This window comes from Neopelma chrysocephalum, unplaced genomic scaffold (assembly GCF_003984885.1).
Source record: "Neopelma chrysocephalum unplaced genomic scaffold, ASM398488v2 Primary Assembly neopelma1_44, whole genome shotgun sequence".
Lineage (NCBI taxonomy): Eukaryota > Metazoa > Chordata > Aves > Passeriformes > Pipridae > Neopelma > Neopelma chrysocephalum.
In genome coordinates, this window is record NW_020897703.1 from 8,882,270 (window position 1) to 8,906,171 (window position 23,902).

At 38.7% G+C, this 23,902-nt stretch overlaps 1 protein-coding gene across 1 annotated transcript in view; it reads right to left on the bottom strand.

Moving 5' to 3' along the window:
* Positions 1–23,902, bottom strand: part of PARD3B (par-3 family cell polarity regulator beta) — a 371,997-nt gene that overhangs the window by 277,872 nt on the left and 70,223 nt on the right. The window contains exon 3 of the mRNA XM_027677893.1: positions 1,448–1,616. Within this exon, the coding sequence (XP_027533694.1) occupies positions 1,448–1,616 (169 nt within the window). The remainder of the gene's footprint in view (positions 1–1,447; positions 1,617–23,902) is intronic.

Here is a 23,902-nt window from a genome sequence, read left to right on the forward strand (position 1 = left end):
CTATCCTAACCCCACCCGCTTACCCTCAGAGATTTTATTGCACACTGTTTGGAGGCCGCCAGCAGCACTGAGGAATACGAGGTGAACTCGGAGATGGGCTCTGGTGGAATGCAGAGAAGGCTCTCCTGAGCATTATTCATCTGCTTAATGCTGCTTTACAGACAGACTGTAAGAGCATTCACCTTCAATCTGGTTTTGAAAGCTTCTATATCTAGTGCTTAGGTGACAGCTTAGCCTACTTTCAATCCAAGAAAGTATTTCAAACTGCTTTGTGTTCAACATACAAGACTCCAGCTCTTTATAATTGGAAACCAGTGTTTGAACTCCTGGCCTTCCAGGCACACTTAAACAACACAGGGGACCAGAGCTGCAACAGTTCATGTAGCACTCTCTGATGTAAGAGGGAATTAAGAAGAAGCCTTTCTTAATGACAGTCTGCTCACTTGAAAGTGAGAAAGGCAAACAGAGCCAGCTGTACAACTTCTTCAAAGGCAAAAAGCTGAACTATTTGCAACCAGCATCTCCTCCTTTCCACCTCCCACCCCAAAACAGGGTACTAGCTCAGGTAATCAGTAAAAGTATTTGCACAGAGCAGTTTTCCACTCATTGAACCCAGGTTCATCAATAAAAATGCTGGGGTTTTTTTCAATGACTTTGTTATTTGAAAATCCATTGCACAGGTTTCATCTTGTGCACTCTTACAGTATTACAATGAAGGATTGTCAGCAACCTACCCAGTCAAAGAAGGGAGAAAAAAAAAAAAAGAGATCCCACCTGTATGGATGGGTAGACCATACAGCAGGATACAAGGCTCAGGTGCAAAACTGCCATGCTCAGCTGTAGTCCACATGGTTCAAAAGCCCAACCTTCATCCTTACAGAATCACAGAATATGCTGAATTGGAAGGGACCCACAAGGATGATCAAGTCCAACTCCTGGCCCTGCACAGGACCATCCCCAAGAGTCACACCATGTGCCTGAATACATTGTCCAAAAGCTTTTTGAACTGTCAGGTTTGGTGCTGTGACTACTTCTCCGGGGAGCCTGTTCCAGTGCCCAATCACCCTCTGGGGGAAGAACATTTTCCTAATATCTGACCTAAACCTCCCCTGATGCAATTGCAGACCATTGCCTCGGATCCTGTCACTGGTCACCCCAGAGAAGAGATCAGTGCCTGTCCCTCCTCTTCCCCTCATGAGGAAGTTGTAACTGCAATGAGGTTTTCCCTCGGTCTCCTCTTCTCCGAGTCAACAGACCAAGTAAACTCAGACACTCCTCATATGGCTTCCCCTCAAGGCCCTTCACTGAATTGTATTCACTGAATTCCAAGGCAGACAATGGGATGCTAAAAAAGCCCATAACTTTTAAATATATAAAATCAGACCACAAACATCCACAGAAAAAAGGAAAAAAAGGAAAAAAAAATAACCATTAAAGATATACATACCCAGTTTTAGGGCAGAAGGAGTCACTTCAATCTCACCAATGGGCTGAAAGGCCGCCAGCTGAGTTGCCACCTCTGTCTCAAAAGAGTCTGGGCTATTTCTGTCCGTCAAATTGCCATTGGTGCCATCAGTCTTACGGTGAGTTTCTTGTTCATCATAAACAGCAATCAGCTAAAAAAAACAAAAGATAATACAGTTTGTATATTTAAAGTATTCCCTGTCTTCACTCTTTTTTAAAAAAAAAAACTTATCCTTCCTTTAGAGTATAAAAATAATGATCTTATTTCAAAACAGCTAACAACAAACATACAGATTCCAAAAAGCATGTACTTTTATGTTTAGACTTCAATATGATTTCAATATGTTTTAAGTATATGCTTCAGCACTGCCCTGTGCTGACATGCATTTCTCAGAGTTAGCATGCTACATCAGTGAGCATTTTACATTATTCCAAAACACTTATAGGTGAACATGCTTAAAAATGTAGAACAGCATTTAATTCTTGGGGGTAGAGGGTGTTATTATTCTAAAAAATTTTAGTGCTACTGACTGACAGGCTGCACACAGGTAGCACAACCACAGAGGCTGTACTAAGAGAGCAGATGCACCTTTTATTTATAAGAACATAATAATTACATTCCAAGGACAAGATAAATCCAGCACAATGATAGAGTGTGAAGTCTCTCTAGTTGTCCAACCTGTGCCTCTGTAAGGATGAGTTTCAGCTATGTACACATACACCTGCACTTCTCTACCCACCATGCATCTATGACCTCCTCTCATTCTCTCCTGCAAGCTTACACCAGGTACACTGTTTCTGAAAACTGTCCCTCAGCCACTGACTCTTCCACCACTTCAGAAACACAGGAAGGTCAAGAGCAAGCAATGACAGACTGCAAAGTCTGATGTCCAAGCTTACACTAATGTGGACATGAAAATGACAAAAATCACCAGAATCATTACTTTTTGCCTCAGCTAACCTGGCCTTTCATAAGGATCTTCCTTTGGGTTCCTACTGATACAAAGTGATCAGACGTGTGTATGCAGCTTCATCAAGAAGGGACTCACATACATATGGCTGGGTGTATATTGTGTTACAGTTCCAGGAAAACAGTTAAGTGTGCAACAGCTCTGGGAAAACAAAACAAAAAATTATTGATTCCCTATGAATCTAAACGAAGTAGAAGACACGCTGTTCTCAACCAACAGGACACTTGGCACCCCAGAGCCCTCTCCAAAACCAGAGGAGCTAAGAGCAACATTTTTGCTACCCCACCACCTGATATGACATAGTTCTTGTGCCTAATTATCACTGTACATGATATTTTCATCTTAAGGTGCTCATTTATTTTATTTTTTTCTGAACTCCTTCAGATTAATATTTTTCCCCGTTGATCACGAAAAATGTCACAACACAAAAAACTGGTTAGGCAGTATCAATATATACACGGAAACAAGTTTAAAGGATTGATTTACTACTTTTTATCTCTATGTTATTTTAAGGTATGCATACACACGCTTTCTATAAAAATACTAGTACATCAAATCTCCTCTGACACTTCCAAGATGTGTCAACAATTATACCCTATGAAAAACACAGACAAACGTTTAAATAAACTCATTTGCCCAAGGGAAGAAATGAATGTATGAGAGGGAAAAGAAAAGAAAAATCTTGAAGTGCTTCTAAGGAAGAAACTGACATTTTCAGGTCTTCCACTCATTTATAATTTGGTTGCTAGAAATGTGTCAGCTCATATTTACCAATGCACACTTCAGAGATACACAAAACCCCTTAAATAATTAGGTAGAAAACTTGCTCTCCTTTTCCATATGGAGCCTGTTTCCTTTCCATGGCCATACAACTAGCTTATACAACATACAATTTGATTTGTCCAAAGCATATAGGAAAGATTGATTCCAGTAACAAGGACAACTCTTTGTGTCTTATTCCTGCATAACAGGGTAACTACCCAAGTGTTCACACTGCATTCATCATCACCAGGCCATCATTATGCCCCACAACTACATACAGCCAAAAAGCCCAACTTAGATCCAGATACCAACAGATCACAGCGATTTTCTTCAGTACCAAGAAAAAAATAAAAGAAAAACCCACCCTATGATGTTTTTCATTTGTTTCTGAAATGATTATTCATGTTATTATGGAAGTCCATCCTGATTCACTAAGTTACACAACCACTGTCCACCAAAGGGTTTGCTTTCTCTGCCTCACTTTTGCTGGGGAAATTTAATTTCTAAGAAAGAGGCTGTTACTAATAAAGAGGAAACTGGAGATTGTGTAGGACCCTGGCACTGAAAGCACTTTAGGTAGTAGCAGGATACAAAGTTCACTTGAGCATTCGCAATGTAAAACAGAATAAATGGAGCTCAGCTGTGATTTGATGGGAACAAACAACTGAATTCCTCAACTAAACTGAGTTTCCCCTTGGTTTCACACCCTAGCATATTAAATCCTGCATTACATTGGAATACTCTATGCTTACTGCCTCAGGATGTTGCAAAGATGGAAAGTAGGAATTAGTTTAAAAAAAAAAATCAGACAAAATGATGGAAAACATCAGCAAAAACTCTTAAATGGATACATGAAAGCACTACCTCAGCCTCAGAAGCCCCCAAACATGCAGCAGTAAAATTCAGAAAGACAAACCAGGAGAAACTGATGCTATAAGCACCCTATATCTATGTGCTTTCTGGGAGTATTTTTCATGGGTCACAGGCAGAGACCAGAGCAGCAGTCTGGCTGAGTGCTGCCTCTCTCACAGGCTCACCTACCATGCAACACTATTGCATATTGCACTTTCCAAGCACTGTACCTTTCCTTAGTCCCCCTTAGTTCGAATGAATCCTTAGCAAAAATGATAATATAAAGTTATTTTAACAGGCAAGTCAGGTCACGGGTTCCTGACAGCTGTAAGATATGGCAGCTTACCCACCAGCCAGCCCCAAGAGGCCAACTGCATCATGGCCACACCACAGCCATTTCCCTGGATCCCCGGCATGGCTGCTCCTCACCTTGGTGCATCCCACCACTTCCCCTGGGGCTGGTGGTCACATGCCCACTGCTCCTTTCAAAGGGCCCCTAAGGGAGGGCAGGGACATGGGCGGGCGCTGCCCCTGAGGGCTGAGGGAGTCCTGGGTTTGAAGGCCCTGCCCTGAACAGGACTGAGGGCATTAGTGGGCACCTGCTCAACCCGCAGAAGGCCCAGGTTAAAATAAAGTTTCAATTGCAACAATAATGTCCTTTTTTCAGCAAGGTCCCTGGAGCACCTGCCCTAGTATTGGGTGACACCAGCCAAGAGCTAACAGACTACAAGTCAAACACCTCCTTGACACCTGGTCACAAACAGCTGGGTTCAGGCAAGCTGAGGGGCAGAAATCACAGTGCCCAAAAGTGGATAAAATGACCAGATCTTCTCCTGCCTAATTATATGGAAGGATTGTAAGTGGTTTAAGCTGCAGAGCTGCTACAATCATCAAAGTACCTGTCACATTCACTGATCAAGAAGGTTCAGCAGATGAAGACCCACCAGCTCCTCTCCCCCTGCAGCAGAGGCACGAGAAGATGCCACCTCTGCCATTACTTCCCTTCCAACCGTACCCACACCAACATTCCATTTCCACACTCCAAGCTGGAGCAGGGAGGGCACAGGTGCAAGCCAACATCTGGCCAACATCTGCAATACAGCCTGGCAAATGCTGGGAAGAAGAGTCCACCTGAGCTAGACCACACAGGCCTAACACCTGCCTGACAGAGGGAAAGTCTCTTACTGCTGTCATTCTGTGAGAAGCCCACAGTTCCCTAGTCTACATCCAGGCACTATTTTGACAGATTAGAAAACCCAAAGAAAATGTATCTCTTCACAGTATGGAACACACCAGTAATTAAGTAACATGATCTAGAGTTTTTTGCAGTGTGGAAGGGAGATGCTACAGTACTGCATGTGGAGGTAGCAAAGATGCAATGCCTTTCTTCTCCAATGAAATAAGCAGCCATTTGTTTTCTTAAATGTTCATTTGGGAGATAACTCCTCAGGACTGCAGTTGTAGGAGCATCTTATGAGTAGCAAATCTAACATAAATACACTGCTAATCAATCAAAGTATTATAAATATCTGCTTCAGCCTTTCAAAGGGAATGAATACAATTAAGGTTATATAAATCAACTACTCAAAAATAATTGTCATAATTGACTTCTCATTTCCAGTATGGAAAATTCTTTAATTGGAACAGACTGCCAAACTCCTCTGATTGAAAAGAATTTCAGGACACATTAAGAAACTCCCCACAAACATATAATGAAAACAGCAACACTAGTTTATTCTTTACCAGTTCAATATTTACAAATACTGAGAGTTCAGTAGGTCAGATGATTTTTATTTTTTTTTAAAGACACCAAAGTACTACTGTACATATTTGTAAACTGTGTAAATTATGCAGTTTTGTACACTTGCTGTAGTCCGGCATCTCATTTTTTAGAGGTTATTTAAAGAACATAAATATTTACTGTGAAAGACATGTATGTACTTCTGTATGGGTGAAATGGTTCTACCTCAGTATTATTGCAATCTCTATTAACATTCCACCAATTACCTAGAAAATCAAAATCAATAAATTATCAAAATTTAGCACTTGTCTGTCATTTTTGATTACCAAACTCCTCCCTACCAATACTAACACAATCACAACACAAGGCACCAATAATGAACACTTCTATTTTATTAGCATTTTTGTTGTATGTAAGTGGCATCTTATTACAAGGCATTGTAGTACAGTCAAATTTAAACTTTGTACAGTGTCCTATGCCACAGCTCTTTCAATAGTTTAATGATTGCAGAGCTTGCAGAAAAGTAAAACAAGATTTTGTAAAAATTATGTGTCTATATTCCCAAACACATAGAGCAATAGACACGCATTCAATTAAGATCAACACTCATAAACAAAAAGGTGGGTAAATACTAATAGCAGACAATGATGTTACTGACTGAAAGGGACTGAGCATGAGGCAGCAATGTATTTTATCCTGGGAAACTACTGTACTTACTATACTAAAATAAAAAAAAAATAAATTCAATCTTTCATTTCAAAAATCTCCATGAGAAAAAGTGTTCCCTGACCCCTGCTCCCACGTGGAATGTTACATTTCCCAGCGGGTTCTCGGCCCTTCCAAAACTCACTGCATGCACTTTGCACGCCCAAGGTGGAGCAGCCTTGCTGTCACTCTGCCTGCAGCAGCTGCAGAACGTGTTGGAGCGCAGGGCTTGCAGGCGAACACACCACAGCCTCCCCAGGTGCTCAGACAGGCACCGTATACACAAGAAGCAGCAAAAAGAAGTCTATCCAAATTCAAAATGAAGCAGTTTTGTTTTAGTGCTTGCTAATTAAGCTCAATTAGACATAAACAACTTCATGGAGTTTCAGAATTCCAAAGAAAAACATCCTCACCTTTGAACATTACAGATCTTGCTTTAAGGCACTTGTTTGTTAAGCCAAAACCAGCTGATTTTACATTGCCCTATACATAATTTTAAAAAAAAGGTTTCATAATTATTTCTCTTCAAACTACACTTCTGACAACTAGATTACTGTTAATAAGGTTAAAAACCGTATATTTTACTAGCTTTTCTGTACTGAATGAGAAAATAGACACCACTGTTTCTTTTCTGACCCCAAACACCAGGCATATACACAAAGTACTAAAGAAGAAATGGCAAAATAAAAGCTTGTTTGCAATTAAGTTAATCAGCTTTCAATTACTGTTAGGATAAAATCACTAAGAAGTTCTCAGTCACAGGCTAGCATCAGTGAGTGATTGAAAAGATGCAATTTTCCACAGCTAAAATTATACAGTAAGAAACAAAAAGGAATTAAATGCTCAACTTGTATTAAATTTTTCATTAGGTTGGATGGAAATTTTCCCTCAATTTTTTTTCACATTCACTTTATCTACATTCTTCTCTCACTTATGGACAACTTAAAATAGTAAAATTGTGGGTTTCTTCCAGACATATTTGTTTCCTGTTCAGATAATTCCTGTCCATGACTTCAAATGCTCACTTAGGAAACAAGACTGTTTATTTTAACCATATCTTTACTTCTGATGGCCAGTGCTTCTGGCTCCTGTGCCAGTGATTATTAGTTGCTTATGAAATAATGTAGCTAGAAAATTCTCCCTTTTTGGGGTCCATTAGTAAAGACCTTCCACAGAAAGCACCTGCATTTTAACTAAGAGCTGTCAGGAGGAGTGAGAGAAAAGCTTAGTGACTATTTCATTGAACTTCCTGACATAAGGAGAATGGCTCAAGCTACAGCAAAAATTGATGTTCCCCACAGTATCACATTACCTTGTTCTCTGGTCACTCAATCTGGGGTCTATAGGACTAATCTTATATTTATCCCTACACACACATAACAAAGAGGCAGAAGGACACACACTGTTTCTATATGTGACACACTGATACCAGAGTACAGCAATGTTCAGAATAACATTTTAAAAAAATTTATAAGGTCAAAACTGCACTTCTCCTCAGGTGCTTGCACATGCAAACAACCAGACACAGATGGAAAAGGGCTGCAGTTGACAGCAGCCTACATATGACTAATGCAAAAAGGGAAAAGAGATCAAGGGACGCTTTTCTCTTTTTTTTCCCCTCCTTTCTTTCAGCAACTTTCCCTTTTCAGTTATATGTTTGGCAGGGACAGTTCTTTACTCCAGTCATCTAAGACACTCAAGCACAAGCACCAACACAAGGAAAGGGCATGGTTATCTCTTAGTCAGCACTTTGCACCAGGCCATCTTAAGTTCAAAATCTGACATCTGCTTTGAGGCTGCTGTGGCCCAGCTTTCCTCTTTCCCCAACCACCAGTGCTACAACTCACTAGACCCATGGTGGGGCAGTTCAGGGAACTAAACCAGGAAGAAAAGCAACTCTCCACCTCCAGTTGCTTCAGCTCTGTGAACCACACAAAGCAAATTTCTGTCAACACATCATTGAGTTAACATTTTCCTTAGACTACCACTGTCTCTAATCTTGCAGTAGTGATGGATCTCTGTCTCCTTTAACGAAGCTGGACCAATGTTTGTGCCTCCACTCCCATGACAGCACACTGTGCACATAGGTGTCACCAAGCGTGAACACAACAGCAGGAACATTTCTGCAGTTCTTTCAAGGAGTTCACTTTCCTAACAGAAACTCTTCTACAGATACAAGTGATACTTTGAACTTATGCCCACAAGGGGATAAGTAGACTTTACATCAAGGCAAGATGACCGAGAGTAAAACGTACCATATGTTGAAACAAAAAAAACTTCACAAAGCCACTGTGAAAGCTGCTTCAGAACTCCACAAACTAATTAATGTAAAATCAGATTTTATATATTACTTATGAAAAAATCCTGTTCAAATGGTTAAAAGATGAAAGACTGGTAACAGTGCAAAATAGACAGAACTGAGGTAATTAGGGTACCTCAAAAATGGATGAAAGTGTTATTTAATTTTTCAATTTAAAACTTTCCTGGAGCTCTACAACCTTTCTTCAGCATTCTTTCAAGCTATTCTTCTGGTATATACTGATAAGTATTTGAAATGGTATTCTTACATAATAGTATGCCTTAGAATTCCTTTAACTTAAAATAAAGGCTGTCAAGGAAAAATACCAATATACACACCATATGGCAATCCTTCCTTCACACCTACATATGAAAACAAATTACAGATACATTACATGAAAGCTATGGTGATTAGCTCATCTTGTTTACCTACATGCCAAAACGACATACACCAAAGTATCTTCCCAAAGACCACCTGACACTTCTTCTATCCTTATTATTCAGATTTTTTTTTTGGTGCTGTCCAAAAGCAGCCAAGAGAATCCTACTGCACCCAGTACAAACACTGGTAGCCTCTGCTCTCAAAAGATTCCAAGGATACAAGGAAAACATTAAATAGGAAGAGATGCAGCATGCCTAGAAGAGAGACCAGACCCTGCTCAAGCCCCAGCTCTTCCAGAGGGAAGGGAAAGGAGTTTTTGAAAGGTCATGAAAAAAAAAAAAAAACAAACCAAAACAGCTACCTGATTGATGAGCCCTTCTATAATTCTTCTTCCTGTCCAACCTATTCCTTCGTGGGCACACGTGACTGTACTTCAAACAATGCAGCTGATTGGGTACTTAACATTGATATTTGTGGCAAAGTTTGATGAGCCCTTCAAGCATGACTGAGATGTAATTTTTTAAGCCACTTAGTAACTACTTGAGAGCTGTTACGGAGATCCATAGTACAATACAGACATTCCTTGAGGGTTGACTCCGGGTAGCTTCCCTGGCAGATATAAATGTTAGTGCTAAAATGTCAAGGATTTATAATTATGATGGCGGATGCATAAAACACATAAAACAAGCCTTATTAGGGTTGATTGAAGTAAATATACCAAAGGACATTTCTCCTTTCTTCTGTAAAAAATTCATGTTCAATGCTATTTGTAGCCTGTCACACTCATTATGTTTTCATGTGAAATAGCTTCTGAGTTTTGCTAGATAACAAATGCCCTTTGCTTTTTTTCTTCCTCTATCCAAGTGAAAAAAACAAATAGAAGGAGGACTGCAAGACTGATTATTTCCTTTCTGCTTAACTTGAAACTGAGTACTTTCACCTATATGGACTTCTTAGAAGATGAGCTAATTCTGGAGAGTCCATTTAAAATGGCACTATAAAAATGTGGATAATTAATATGAAAGACTTCATTACTTACTAGAACTGTGCTTGTCAAATGCTCTCATTGTAATCAGTCACTGAAAAGGAAAAATTTATTGTGCCATGAAATAAGACAGTCTATACTTAGAAATGAAAGTGACATCTTAGTTACTATATTGTGGGTAAGCAGCAATAAGTGTTCACTCTCATAACATGAATTATAGCAATTTCATAATATGAATTATCTTACCTTAGAATACTACTTCAATGCTAAATTAACAGCTTAGTTACACAACATCACAAAATCCACCTGACAGAACAAGCATCCTTGTTGAACAGAGAACCCACATCACCACTGGATACTCCAAGCCACACATGGTGAAGTGAGGCAGATGGGTGGAAAGCCAAATGAAGAGAACTCAAACTGCTCCCAATTCCTACTGCAGCATAGGCATTCCCACTCCTACTTTTAGCAGGCACCTTGCCTGCCATTCGGCACACTTGTCCAGCATCGATCTCTTCTCCCCACCTTCTCACACCTTTCTAGATGCTTTTGAAGTCCTGGGAAAGCTGATGGATTGTAAAAATCCAGACTGTTGGGCGGTCCTGATTTAAGGCACAAATAAATGTTCAAGTGAACTGCTGCTGAGCATTTCATCACAAGAAGAAACTGAGCAGCTCTTGGACTCAAAGCTTCTTCATTGCTGGGATATTTTTAACGGGTTTTCTAAGGATCCCAAAGCAGGAACAAACAAGCATCAATCCAGCCACGTGTGAGATGGCAGCAGGCACATGGTTTCACACTTCTAGCACCCACAGCACCCTAAGTCTTCCTTTCCAGTAGCTTTCTCTCCCACTCCCCTCATACCCTCATACCCTGTGTATACTTTTCAGCACATCCACATGCATGCTTGCAAACTCTTCCAAATCCCCACGAATTGTCCGATCATGAAGATGCCATTTAAGGTGGCTGAAACATTTCACAGCTTTGTATAAAACAGGCAGAAGCTGATTATGAAGCTTTTGAGCCTCCTTAGCTATAAATGCTTGAAGAAAACACTGTCCTTCAGTACACTGCCAGATGTACTTGCAGTACCAACAATTTTTACTTGTTCTTATTTTTCCCTTCTAGTGTCTCAGCTGCACATAATGAATACAAAATTTAAGGAAGCAGAGTCCTCCAAGGTAGCTTGCTAACCCTCGGATTACAGAGACGAGTGAAAAGCGTCAGAAATTTAAACCAAAATAAACTGTGGTGAAGAGACATTATATCATTTCAAGTAAGACCAGAGGGTATAACTGAAGTTCTTATGAATTTGCATGGCACTTCATACTCTAGGCAATCATTTATGATGTTAAAAGCCAATTTGTATTAAGCACTTCAACCTTCATATATTTTCCAGATTCCAGTCTAACAAGTAGGGCCTACAGAACAACTTAGGTTGGAAGAGTCCTCTGGAAGTCACTGGTCCACTCTTTCACTCAAAGTAAGGCCATGCTGGCACTTGGCTCAAACTGTAAAGTTGGTTCAGGTTGCTCAGAGGCTGACCCAGTTATGTGTATCTCTAAGGATGTGGATTTCACCAGTATCTGGGCATCTGTTCCAGTTCCTTGTAGTGCAAAGAAAGGTTTCTCATATCTTAATAGGATCTTCCTTATGACCTCTAATGCCCATTTACTCTTGTTTTCTCACTGTGGACTTTCAAGAAGGTAGGGTGTAGCATCCTCTATACTCTCTCATTAAGTAGTTGTAAACAGCAACAAGATCCCCTTTATGCTATGAAGGTCACCCTCCTTTTCTCCCCAAGTCATGTGTTCAATCCCTGACCTGGTTGGTGGCCCTGTGCTGAGCTTGCTCCAAATATGTCAATGTCTTTCTTGCATCAAAGGAGACACAGCAGTCCAGCTGTGGCCTCACAAGTGCCAAACAGACAAGATTGCTTTCCTTGGCTACTGTCTTGAGTGTGCATTTAGCCTTCCTAGGTGTTAAGCTGAGACAAACCCAGATCAACTGCTACCAAGTTTTATTTTCCCTCTCTCTCACTGGTCTGACAGCATGCACCATGCGCAAAAATAAGTTTTTGCTTTGGCCCCCATTACTCAGTGACAGGATATGAACTAGCTGTTTAATTGGGTTTAAACAGCTTTGATCTTTTTAGAGGACATTACAGGATGGGGCAATGAAACTTTAGAAGTACAAAAAAAAAGCAGCACAAAAATACTTGAATTGTAAAACCCATCAGAAAGTGTAAAACCATCTGTACAGCATAGCACACACAACAACTTCCATTAGCACAGACAGGCTTGATAAATCTTGGGATGTTGCCACACGTCATGCAGTTCTCACACTGTGTTTCTGTCTGTGCAGAAAAACATTTCAGTATTTACAACTGCCAAGAGTCCAATTCCTACTGATGCCTCGCTTAGTGAGACTGCATTATTTGCCCTGTCTCTGACAGTTTATATGTCAGGCTCTAGAAAGGCAAAAGTAAGCTTACAAAACTGGTTGTCACCTTGATGAAGAAAGGTCTGTCCCTAATGATAAACTAATGCTATCAGTCTCTCCTAGTTTATTATTAATTCTGTCAATAACAGCATTCCTAGGCAGTTTCTAGTGCATTATAATAAAGCATGCACAGCCCTTTGAAAAAATAGAAAATGACTACCTTTTGCCTTTCACACAGTGACCTCATTTTCAGAAGTCATGACCCTATACGCTTCAGCAGTAGAAGTCAGCTGACCTTGGCCTCGAGCAACCATGTTCCTACAGACAGCTCCTAAACATCATTGTCCTTTTATGCATAAAATTTGAGACAGAGGAACATGAGGGGAGAGGAGAGAAGTTTAACAGAAATGCAACAGAAATGTCACCAAAATCCTCAGAATCTATTTAGTAATTGGCTAGTTTACACAGCTTGATTTATCACACTCATTAATAGAAGACTACAAAGTCAATCATTGTCACTCACAGAAGAACTCTGTTTTCTTCTTTTTAAAGGCAAACCAGTCTAAGAACTCTACAACAACTATAAAGTTATGCTGCCCCAGAAGATCAGTAACACACAAAATTGTGAAATATTCTGAAACTTTAGAAGCAGCGTAGTGGTTCTGCAGTTAATTCCAGAAATATACATTCCAAAATGTTCTACCAGAACAAAAGGACTAGAAAAAATTTATTTTGGCTTGACATCATAATGCACCATTACTGTGAAAACAATAAAACTAGAAGTAACATTTCTAGAGATAGTCACAGCTCTGGCAATAACAAAAAACCCTTCAGTGACAATTACTCATTTCAGCAATCAGTTCACAACAGACATCCTACCGCTGTCTTGCTCATTATACTCCTTAAAAGAATGATCTACATATTATAAATTTCAGTCATTTTTTTTACCCTAACATTAGCTGCCCACAGCATAATTTCATAGATAAGTTTCTTAATTTCTTAGTAAACAAATTAAATGTTGACATCATGTTCAAGATACACAGTAAAACTAAACATACTTTTGAGGTTTTCTGAGAGTTAAAATTCATAGTTCAACTGAGAAAAATGGCATTTGCAAAGCTGGCAGTAACAATGTATGTATACACGTATGTTATGCATACCTTGGACATGAATGTGCTTACAAGCAGACAAGATCTCACATAAATACCCTTCTAATACCCATGCATTGACACTTGTTATTAAAATATTAACATATCCTATTAAAACACAATGCACAAGAAAAAAAGAACCATAATTTGAAAAAGCACAATACCAGTAATGTTCTTGTCCTTCCACAACAGTATAGGATCCAAAAAGTAAAACCAAAGTACATTTTCTGTGAGTGATTTTATAATTGCTTATTAGATGGATTTTGACACAAACCTCATTTCCAAGTTTGAATTTCAATACCCTATTAAGTATAGTGTTGGACATTTCCTTGATGCAAAGTTTCGTGTAACAGTTAGCTGTAAAAATGGGGACTGCAAGTCTGGCCTCTGAGCAGTGATTAAAATTACCTTAACATTTCTTAAGGAGACTATCTTCTGTAAGAAAAGCCTTGAAAGAAAAGGTAACTTTTCCGTTCCATTGAATACAGTGCAAAACACTGAGCATTGTTTCTTACCTTCGCTAATGAAACTAAAATTTTTTATTAAATAATACAAAACACTGAAGAATATATTTAACCAACATGTTGAATTCAATTAACAGACTCCTATTACTCCAAACTACTGTTTTAATGTGATCTGAAGCTTTCTTTTTTGTGAAAAAATAATCTTCATTCTTAAAGCATAATTTAATTTTGATTACAGCAGTTTGAATATTCTGCAAAACAGTGATATGTCTTAGGAATAAACTACTCCAGACCATTTAGATCATTACTCAGAAATTTCAAATGTGATTTTTCAGAGAGAAGCTTGTTCATCCATTTTCCACTCCTCATTACAAATTATAAGGGATCTTTTCATAAAGCAAAGCATTTTTATATAAAAACCCCTCAAAGTAAATTATATACCAGGCTCCACTTTCAAAAGTAAGCTAAACTACTCAATAAACAACACAATGGGAGAGGAGTAAAATACTTTCCGCTAACAGAAAATTCTCCTGAAATTTTTCCATTGTCATGCATGTTCAAAATATTGAATATCACAGTCATCAAAACTGAAGGCACACACTAGCTCAGTATTTTAGCCTCCTCCAGACAAATGGTCATGGCTATTCCCTGACCTACCCATGTTGAGGTCTCGCCAGACCCTGTAAAGGAGAATTCATGTTTTCCCAGCTTTACTACTAGGACTTGAATGGATTCACAGTAGAATCGCATTTGCCTTCCTCACTGCCACATCACCTTGTTACCTGACATCATTCCAAGGGTCTGAAATACATGAATATTCGAGTTGGTAGAAAAAGCCAACAATATTGATTCAGTTCTTCATCTACTTTTATGGAAGATTTTTTTTTTACATTTTTCTTCCAGCGTGAGATAAAAACCCCAATACTCTATTGTGAGAGTGACATTCTTGCTCCTCTGAATCAGTTCCTGCATGTGTACAGCTTTCTGTTCTTCTGTGGCTATGCCGGAGCACTCAATCCCTTCAGGTAAACATCATTTTCATAATGGTGCGCTGCTCTTTGAGACTTTCTAGGCTCTAGAGAACCCAAGGGGAAAAAAATCCACAAAGAAAGATTCCAGACAAGTTAAAAAATATATTCACTCTGCCTCGAATCCTTATCCTCCAGTCAAATTATTTTCTTTCCAAGTAAGAGTGTTTTTCCACAGTTAGCTGAAACCAAGTCTCAGGGGTTCCTATCCAATATAAGTTAAATAGTTTTTTATTAGTAACTCAGCAGACACGCTGAAGAATTCAACACTGGTCTTCAGGGAGGTCCCCAAAAACAACTTTACTCCTGATTTAAAGATCTGAGTACCCAAACTACTTTTAAAAAACCCCAAAACAAAACAAAAAACCAACCAAACAAAAAAAAACCCCACACACCCACAAGCCTACAAAAAAAGAAAAACCAAACCAAAACAACACAAGACACACACACTGTAGCAAAGAATGGGAGCCACAGCTGGCAAAACCCAGGATGTTTACTATCCACTCTGACACAAACTGGAGAGAGATGTTTAAGAGGCAAAAAAAATGCCACTCCTTCCTCCTTTCTCTCAGTCTTTAATCTCAAACTTTTATCTGGGCACCACACAGTCTGAGGCTGCAGACTCGTGCCCAAAGGCCAGGCTCAGTTTGGTTGCTCTTACTGGGACCTCCGTGGTCTAACAGCAACATCATGCCAGAAAGGCATTTCCATCTGCCTCCCTCAGAAGATCCACACCCAGAAGTGCACTCTCCACATCTGCCCTGCACAGAGATTCAGGGATTTCAGAAAAGTTGAAGAATAGAAAACAACCATAGTTAATCTACTCTTCAGAGACATTAAACAACGGAGGAAAATCTGCCAAGTAGCTATTGCAAGGGATATATACTCTAAACAGAAGTTCTAACCACACTTGTGGTAAAAATTTATTTTTGCTCTTTGCTTTTTCCTATATATGCTCTTTAGGTTACCTGGGAATAATATACAGTTTTTAATCAAATTGAAGTCTGCAGAGCTGTGCTTCCCAGTCTGCTGCATCCTACTCTCTTATCAGTAGTGTACTAATAACTACTTAGTCCTTGGCCACTTGACCTTCAGGGCTTCAGTACAGGGAAGAGAGGTAGTCTACTGCCTCATCTGTAAGGTAATGCAAATTAGACTAAAAAAGGTGTCAGGATTCCATAGACAATTCCTATCCTCCGGAGAAAGTGCTCACAAGTAGTATGTTCCTGTGCAACATTTTAAGGAAACTCAGACACCTGAAGAGGGGAAAGCCTAGAGCTCACCACATAGAGCTGGAGTGTCCTGAACAGATGAAGTGATGAGCTACCAACAGCAATAGATGGCAATTCTTTGCCAAGAGTATATTCTCATTTCAGTTTATCTAGGCAATTCAATTCAATAAAAAGTACATTCAAAATGAAAAACCATCTGAGCACTGAAAAACAGGGAAGCTCACTAGTCTTTCTTTCTTTCTTACAGTCTCTGAAAAACAACTGAACTCAAGAGCTGAGCACCATTAGCTCCAAGACCAGGAGGAACTGGTCCTGGAACTCCTCCTGAAACTCCTCCTGGTCTCATCTTCTTTATCAGCTCCATATTCCATTGTGCATCATCTGCAAATTGCTTCTGTTCAATATATCAGTGTTAAATGCAAAACTCTTCCCAATACACATCCAGAATGTTTCCCATTTTTTCCCAACTAAAATTCATTTTAGTTCTCCACAGCTTTAATTGAACTTATATTACTAAAACTAGCTTGACACAAGCTATGAAGAAGAAATTAATAGTCTACTAAATAAGAACTGTCACTCAGCATTTCCTAAGCTAAATGTAAAAATTAAGACTGAATAAATGTATGCTAAGTATCATTGCATAAATATGCATATAATGCATTTTCCTCTTTTAAAAAAGCGTTAAATTTAATGTAAAGACATTTAATTGCATATCAACATTTTAGTGACGATCAATCACTGAAAATCAATGATTCTTTTAAATAAATTATGAAATATATTTAAGTCAAATCCAATTACATTTTTGTTTACTTTTCAATCACTTAGACTTCAGGCAGTTCACTCTATGGTTAGGGAACAGGATCTCAGGACATAACCCCACTAACTATTAAGGCATTTTTCCCTTCTGCAATCAACACAGTTGTTATGCTGACAGTGAAATCAACTGGTGACTCAAATTTCTCATCCAAAAATGCATCACTGAGGGTTTACCCACACTCAATCTTTTTACAGATTTTTTTAATGCCATTAAAATATTCCAATCCTATTAGAATGCAAATATAAAGGGGTAGAGAGCGCAGCATAATACCATTAACATTCAAAGATTTCTTGGTCCCCATTATCAGATATTAATTCTCACATTAACTGATGCTTTGTTAAAATAAAAAAAAAAAAGAACGAATCCATTAGCAGCTGCATTAAAAGCGAACAAAAGAGGCAACAACTGCTGATGTGATTATGCACCTAACCCTTTCTGAAAGTTCCCGTATCCAAGAGCACCAAACACGGCGCTGCTTCAACTTGCATTTCGTACCAGGGATGTAAGTACATGTCACTGATAAACAACTTTGACAGGGTTTCCCCCCATGCTGGTATTTTTAGCAAGCTTTGAAAAACAATCACTCATTTTTAACAAGTCTCTAGATGGTTTCCTTTAAGGTCTTTTAAAGCCATAATGTGGTACTTCTAGGGGGAAGAAGAAAAAAATGCACCTTTTTCACACAAGGAGCATGGTTCTCTTTGGATATCCATGAGTACAAGATTCTCAAACCAGTACTATGTAAACAGAAGTCATGTAAATTCACAGCACATCTCTGTTGTAGTCATATTCCCACTCACACCTGCAGGAGTCTACCATTAGTTTTCCTCATCTTGGACATGTGTTGACCAGCTTAATTAGTCCATAAATCTCCCCAGAACAAGGTCACCCAAAACATCAGCAGAAATGCCCTAAGATGTACTGCACATCCAACCAGATCAGAGTCTCACCAATATTCAGTAAGTTACTCAACTAGTATTTCCTCAGGCATTACTACAAAACACAAGTTAAACCATCTGAGTCACTAATGGCAGGTGATTTATCTATATATTGTGGGTACTTTCTTCCACATCATATGAGCATGAAGCCTACCAACTAGTTATAGCCCCTCTGAAAAGTCTGGCACTTCCACTATTCCCTCACAGATGTTCACATTACCAATTAATCATCACCACAGGGAGTCTTGGCACAGAGGCTAAGGGTTGAATATACTCACTTCAATCTTGCTTTGGAACCCTTTCAATATTTTCCAAAACAAAAACAAAATATAAGTAAAAGAAATCAAAGAATTCACATCCACACTCAAATATATTATGCAATGTATAATAAATTATACAATTAATTGCCCTATAGCTGTGAGGTAAAATGATTTTAGGATACCACAAACCCCCAGTTCTAGCTCCACTATCATTATATAGATTCAGATGCCTTTAACAAGGTAAACTAATCATCCATGAAATTTAAAGCATATACAAATACTGTTGAAGCATTCTGAAAAAGAAACATGAAGTAAATACTTGCAGCTCTGCTAGTAAATAGGAATCACTTTGCATTGTATGAGTTTATTTAAAAAAAAAAAGAAAATGCATTGAATTAATGTAGTACAAACAGTGTAAGACAATATGAAGAATTTCCCCATGTTCTCAGTGGATGACGTATTGAAGTTATTAAACATTTTCCATTTCCATGAATAAAAAAAAATGCAGAACAGCTACATTCCAATTCCTTAATTTTAAGTAAATCACCTAAATCCTTCACATCCAGAAAACTGCATTGGTTTTATTACGCTTATTTGCTGCTAACAGCAAACTCTGTCTATGCACTAATAATGAAAGGTCACAAAAATAATCAAGTACAAGAAGAGTACTGTGTGTACACTCGGAACTGAAGGTCCCTCTCCATGTGTTATCCAACAGGCCTCACCAGCCCTGCAGGTCAATAACGAGAGCACTCCCACTGCAAAAAGCAGTAAGAAATTTTAACCTGCCCGTTTTAAAAGGAAAGAATTTCTACATTGCAGTCCATATTGTTTCAAGCACACATAAGCAGACACCACATAAATAGAAAGGTATTTGAAATTAGAATTCTTTATTCAGGGTTTCAGGTGAAACTTCAGTTCTAAAGAACCCTGAGCTCTCACAGAATACACAAAACTGCCTGTTGTAAGAAATAACATCATTAGAAACCCCCAACATGTAATGACTTGCACTCTAATTACTTGCCAAAATGCTTTATTGGAAGCATATATAGTCTGTCCGCAGAGACATGCAAATATTGTTAAGCAGAATCCATGTGCTCTCCATAAAGCGTGTTCTCCAACTTTGGATCTCTTTCTTTGTGTGGGAACAGAATTCCCATACCAAGAGATGGGAAATTTAGAACTGCTGATTCACTCTGCAGAAGCTCTTACTCCTAACATCAGTATGTACTCTAAAATAAAGACACTCAGCTGCCAGGCTCATATGTAGACAGTGCTGTTAGAAAAAAAACCCTTAATTGTCTATGTGGCTGACAAGCATACACTAGTCTGAATGTTTTCCTAAACTATACATTTCTCAAAATTCATCCATTTTATGACAGATCAACACTACAGCCTTTCCCAAATCTCATATTTAAGCACACTCTTTCAAAGGGAGAATAAATTTCAACAGCCTATAAAGCAGTTGGGTCTTTCACAAGCCATCATCACTATTTCTATACAGTAGCAGAGGAGTAGATAGCAGTATTTCAGAGTAGACAAAAACATGCAGAAACCAAAGAAAATGCATAATTCAATAGGCAAATACTAACTAAACCAAATTCTTGATATGCACTATAGGGACCTATAGTTTCATGGTCTTCTACAAACATGCACTTTTCTTTGCTGGAAGAGAAGGATTTCAAAACAACAAAAAAGCATTGACAGGTAAGTGAAAAAAACATACTATGAAATACAATTTCAATACAGTTAAGGCATAAGTGTTGCAAACATACCTTTGAAGGAGTTAGGAGATGAACACTTACAGCATGCTCTAGCTTTCAATAACAGACTACCACATCTCACAGAAATTTTAAATATTCAGGACTCAGATAATAGCAGCTTTGAAAACTGCAGAGATGTGTGAATGAAAAAACAGGAAGTTAAAACATTTCAAACTGAAAGACTTGAACACTTCCATTAAAAGTCGGCATATATGAAATATGGCCCACAACTTAAACAAAATAAACAAAAAAATAACCTGTACTTAAAAAATGGGGGGTGGAGAGAAGAATAGAAGCAGTTTCTCATAGTTTGATCACAAGAAATTAAATTATAAGTGACACGATTCTAATGAACCAGAACTTATTACAATCTTTTTTAATGAAAAGGTATGCAAACCCAACAAATAAAATGGATCAGGGCTTGGTAAAGATCACTTAGTTTAGCCTCAATGTTATCTACTGCACATCTGCCACACCACATTATCTTACTACTCAAGCATCATTTTTGCATTTTAATGTAGTAGTTCCATCAGATTAATGCCCAAGACATTTCAGCTGTGTTTCAAGTAAATAAGTGGACATACAGGAATATTATGCATGGCCTGTATCATTGACACTAAGCAAAGAAAATGTGATTGGCACCAAATTGCATCTGACAGGGGAATCAGAAAGCTGTCAAACACAATGACACGGATTCAGTATTTAGAAGGTAAAAGGGGAATAAAGAAGCTGGCCAGTCTGGCATGGAGACAGCAATAAAACACAACAGCTATGATAAATTAATTCATTTACTTATGAAAAATTAGAGGCTTCCACATGCAGCTCTCATTTATAATCTTGTCAATCCGGCAGAGTAAATAAAAAGCCTATACAATGCACAGTGGAATGGGGGAAGAAAAAAACAAAAGAGGGGAAAAAGAAAAAACCAGATTTTTGCATTTAATATAACTGAAGAATGTCTTACATTAAATCACACTGGATCAAGCCTTTGATAGGAGTGACTAATGCAAGGATATATTATAGCAGGGGTTACTGTGTGTACTAGAGACACACGGTGTTAAAACAACAGGAAGGTTTGAGATCAAACACTAGTAGCCACATAAAACAAAATGAGCATTTTACATTTTTTACATGCAAGAGTGGTATTACTAATAGTCTATCAAAGGGATGCCAGAAAGAGCTAAGGAGGCAGAAGTGGAAGTAAATTCAAAGGACTGGTCCTTGGGACAAGAATGGTTTTCAGAAGGAGGTCATGTCCTCCTAACAGCTGGTGTGGCCGTTAACAGCAATCTGCCTTGGAAATCCTTTCTAGGTAAAATAAACTCTACAACATCCTGCAGCTCTGCCTCTGCAGAGCTTTCCAAGATGTTCTCCCTGGATCGCCAGGTAGATCCAGAAGCTAATACCTTAACAGCAATATGGACACAGAAAATTTTTCCGCTGAGATCATTGTTACCACAAGGAGATTAGAGAAATATTGGCCTTTCAGAGGAATATTTCACTGTCTGGAAATTGCCACTAGGGTGAGTTCAGACCAGAAAATAACAAATTTCCTGCTAATGAAAGAAAAAACTACCCCTATCTTAAGAGAACAGCACAGATCACCACCACAAAAATGTAAGGCCAACTGTCAGCACCAGTGCAGAGAATGGATTTTCACCTTCCAGCGTTTCACACTTTGACTGATCACTGCAGATCTATTAAAATCCTATCTGTCCTAAGCTGTTTACAGTACAGTCCATTCATATATAGCCCTGAATACTGGCAAGATTGTTCCGAAACCCAGTGAAAAGAGCTGCCCCTACCACTTGCCAGATGTTTACAGCAGCCTAAAAGGACTCCAGGAGATCAGGTAGCCAGTGTGCCCCAGAAATAAGTTTTGATGCCTGCTCCAAAAAGGAAGCATCAAAAGACAAGCTGGTCACTAGCAGCATTCTCCCACCATTTACTACACATCCATGTTATAGGGAGTGACAGAGCAGGGCAGACGAGGCCTCTTGCTGACAAGCACATGAGAAGCCTGTGGCAGCACGTCCTGTGGCAGAGCTGGAACCTCAGCCCATTATCATTTAAGACTAGGACTAATGGCTTAGCCCAAAACCACCCTTCTCCCTATCAAGTGTAGTTCAATCTACAATGACTTTTTTTTATTTTTATCAGCACATGTGTGGAGTGGTGGAAAAAAGAGTGAGGAAGGAAAGTCTCACCTCTAAATCAGACACAACTGCAGAGCCAGGTCTGTGCCACCAGAGCAGTTCTGTCAGCCTTGTGACTAGCATTGGTGTTACTGCTTAAATCCTAACCTCCAGAGTTAACAACAATTAGTACTTGTACAGGGCTGTTTTGAAATCTGTGAGATACTTGAGAACAGATACCTTCTAGTTCACTTAGGCAAATCAATTGCAATTAACCTATTTTCAGAAAACTATTAACCCTCAAGGTTTTGACTTTTGTACCTTTGCCACATATGCCACGTACCTCTAATCATTAAGGTGGTTTGTTTGAGGTTTTTTTAATATGCGTTATTTTAACTAAAATATTTTCATTTTGGTCCACAAAGTACTTTGTAACCACTTCAATATATATACAATTCAGTGCACATATACATTCTGTTTGACACCTTCTGTTGCAAAACCACAGATTAAAAGTGTTGCGAGGCCAGCTGGGGCTTACTTGTGAATTTCTGCAAGATTCTGATTTTCTTCCCCCATCTAAACTTAAGTATGCAACCCTTATGCTTGAGGAGTCAATCCTCCAAATTCAGGCTTCATCCTGGCTATATAAAAAGATAAGGAAAACAAAGGTAGACATTGCTTAAACACCTAAGAGGAAGACAGTTAAGCAGTACTAGGGGCATAACTGATCTCCCACCTGTCCATATTTGGAGGCTCAGTGAAAAATTGCATGTTATTGAAATAACAATTTATTTTCCCAGCGTCCTGCATCTTCACAACAAAACTAAACCAATCCTGTAGCGCTCCTGTAACGGAATATTTACTACATTATCACCTGAAAATAATGTGGTTTCCACTTTTTTTTTGTATATAAAAGTGCATAGTAAGGTTTTAGAATTAGCCGGTACTTCAAGTTCTCTGCCAATTTGTGGACTGTTTTGCTTTTCCATCACTGAATTTTCCTCAACCTTTTGATGGAAGACGATCTTCCTGTACTTTATGAGACCAACACTCAGGCCAGAAGAGGGCACAAAGTGTCCCTGGGGAAGCCACAAGTCAGGCTACCCAGGAACATTTATGAACTGACCACTCAAACTTTCATCGGTCAAACTCACAACCATAACCTCCAATGAATTTTTAATTCTTTCATATCTGATTTTTACAAAGCTCTGAGAGAGGCAATTTAAAAGGCTGCACTGTATGCATCACTGGCAACACAACCAGATGAAACAAACATAATTATTAAATGACCTCTACATCTAAAATTTTAACATCCAATTTCAAAATTTCAGCCAATTTCACGCCTTAGGTAATGAAAAATGTGCACATGTACAAGTTTACATGACCTATGTGAACTCAGAGCATAACCAGAGTAGGAAGAAGGAAAAAAAAAAAGCCTGATGGCACTCTGTGACATCAAAGTTACAGAAAATACTCAGTGGCTGGCTAAATCTCCATACCAGATAATGCCTGATA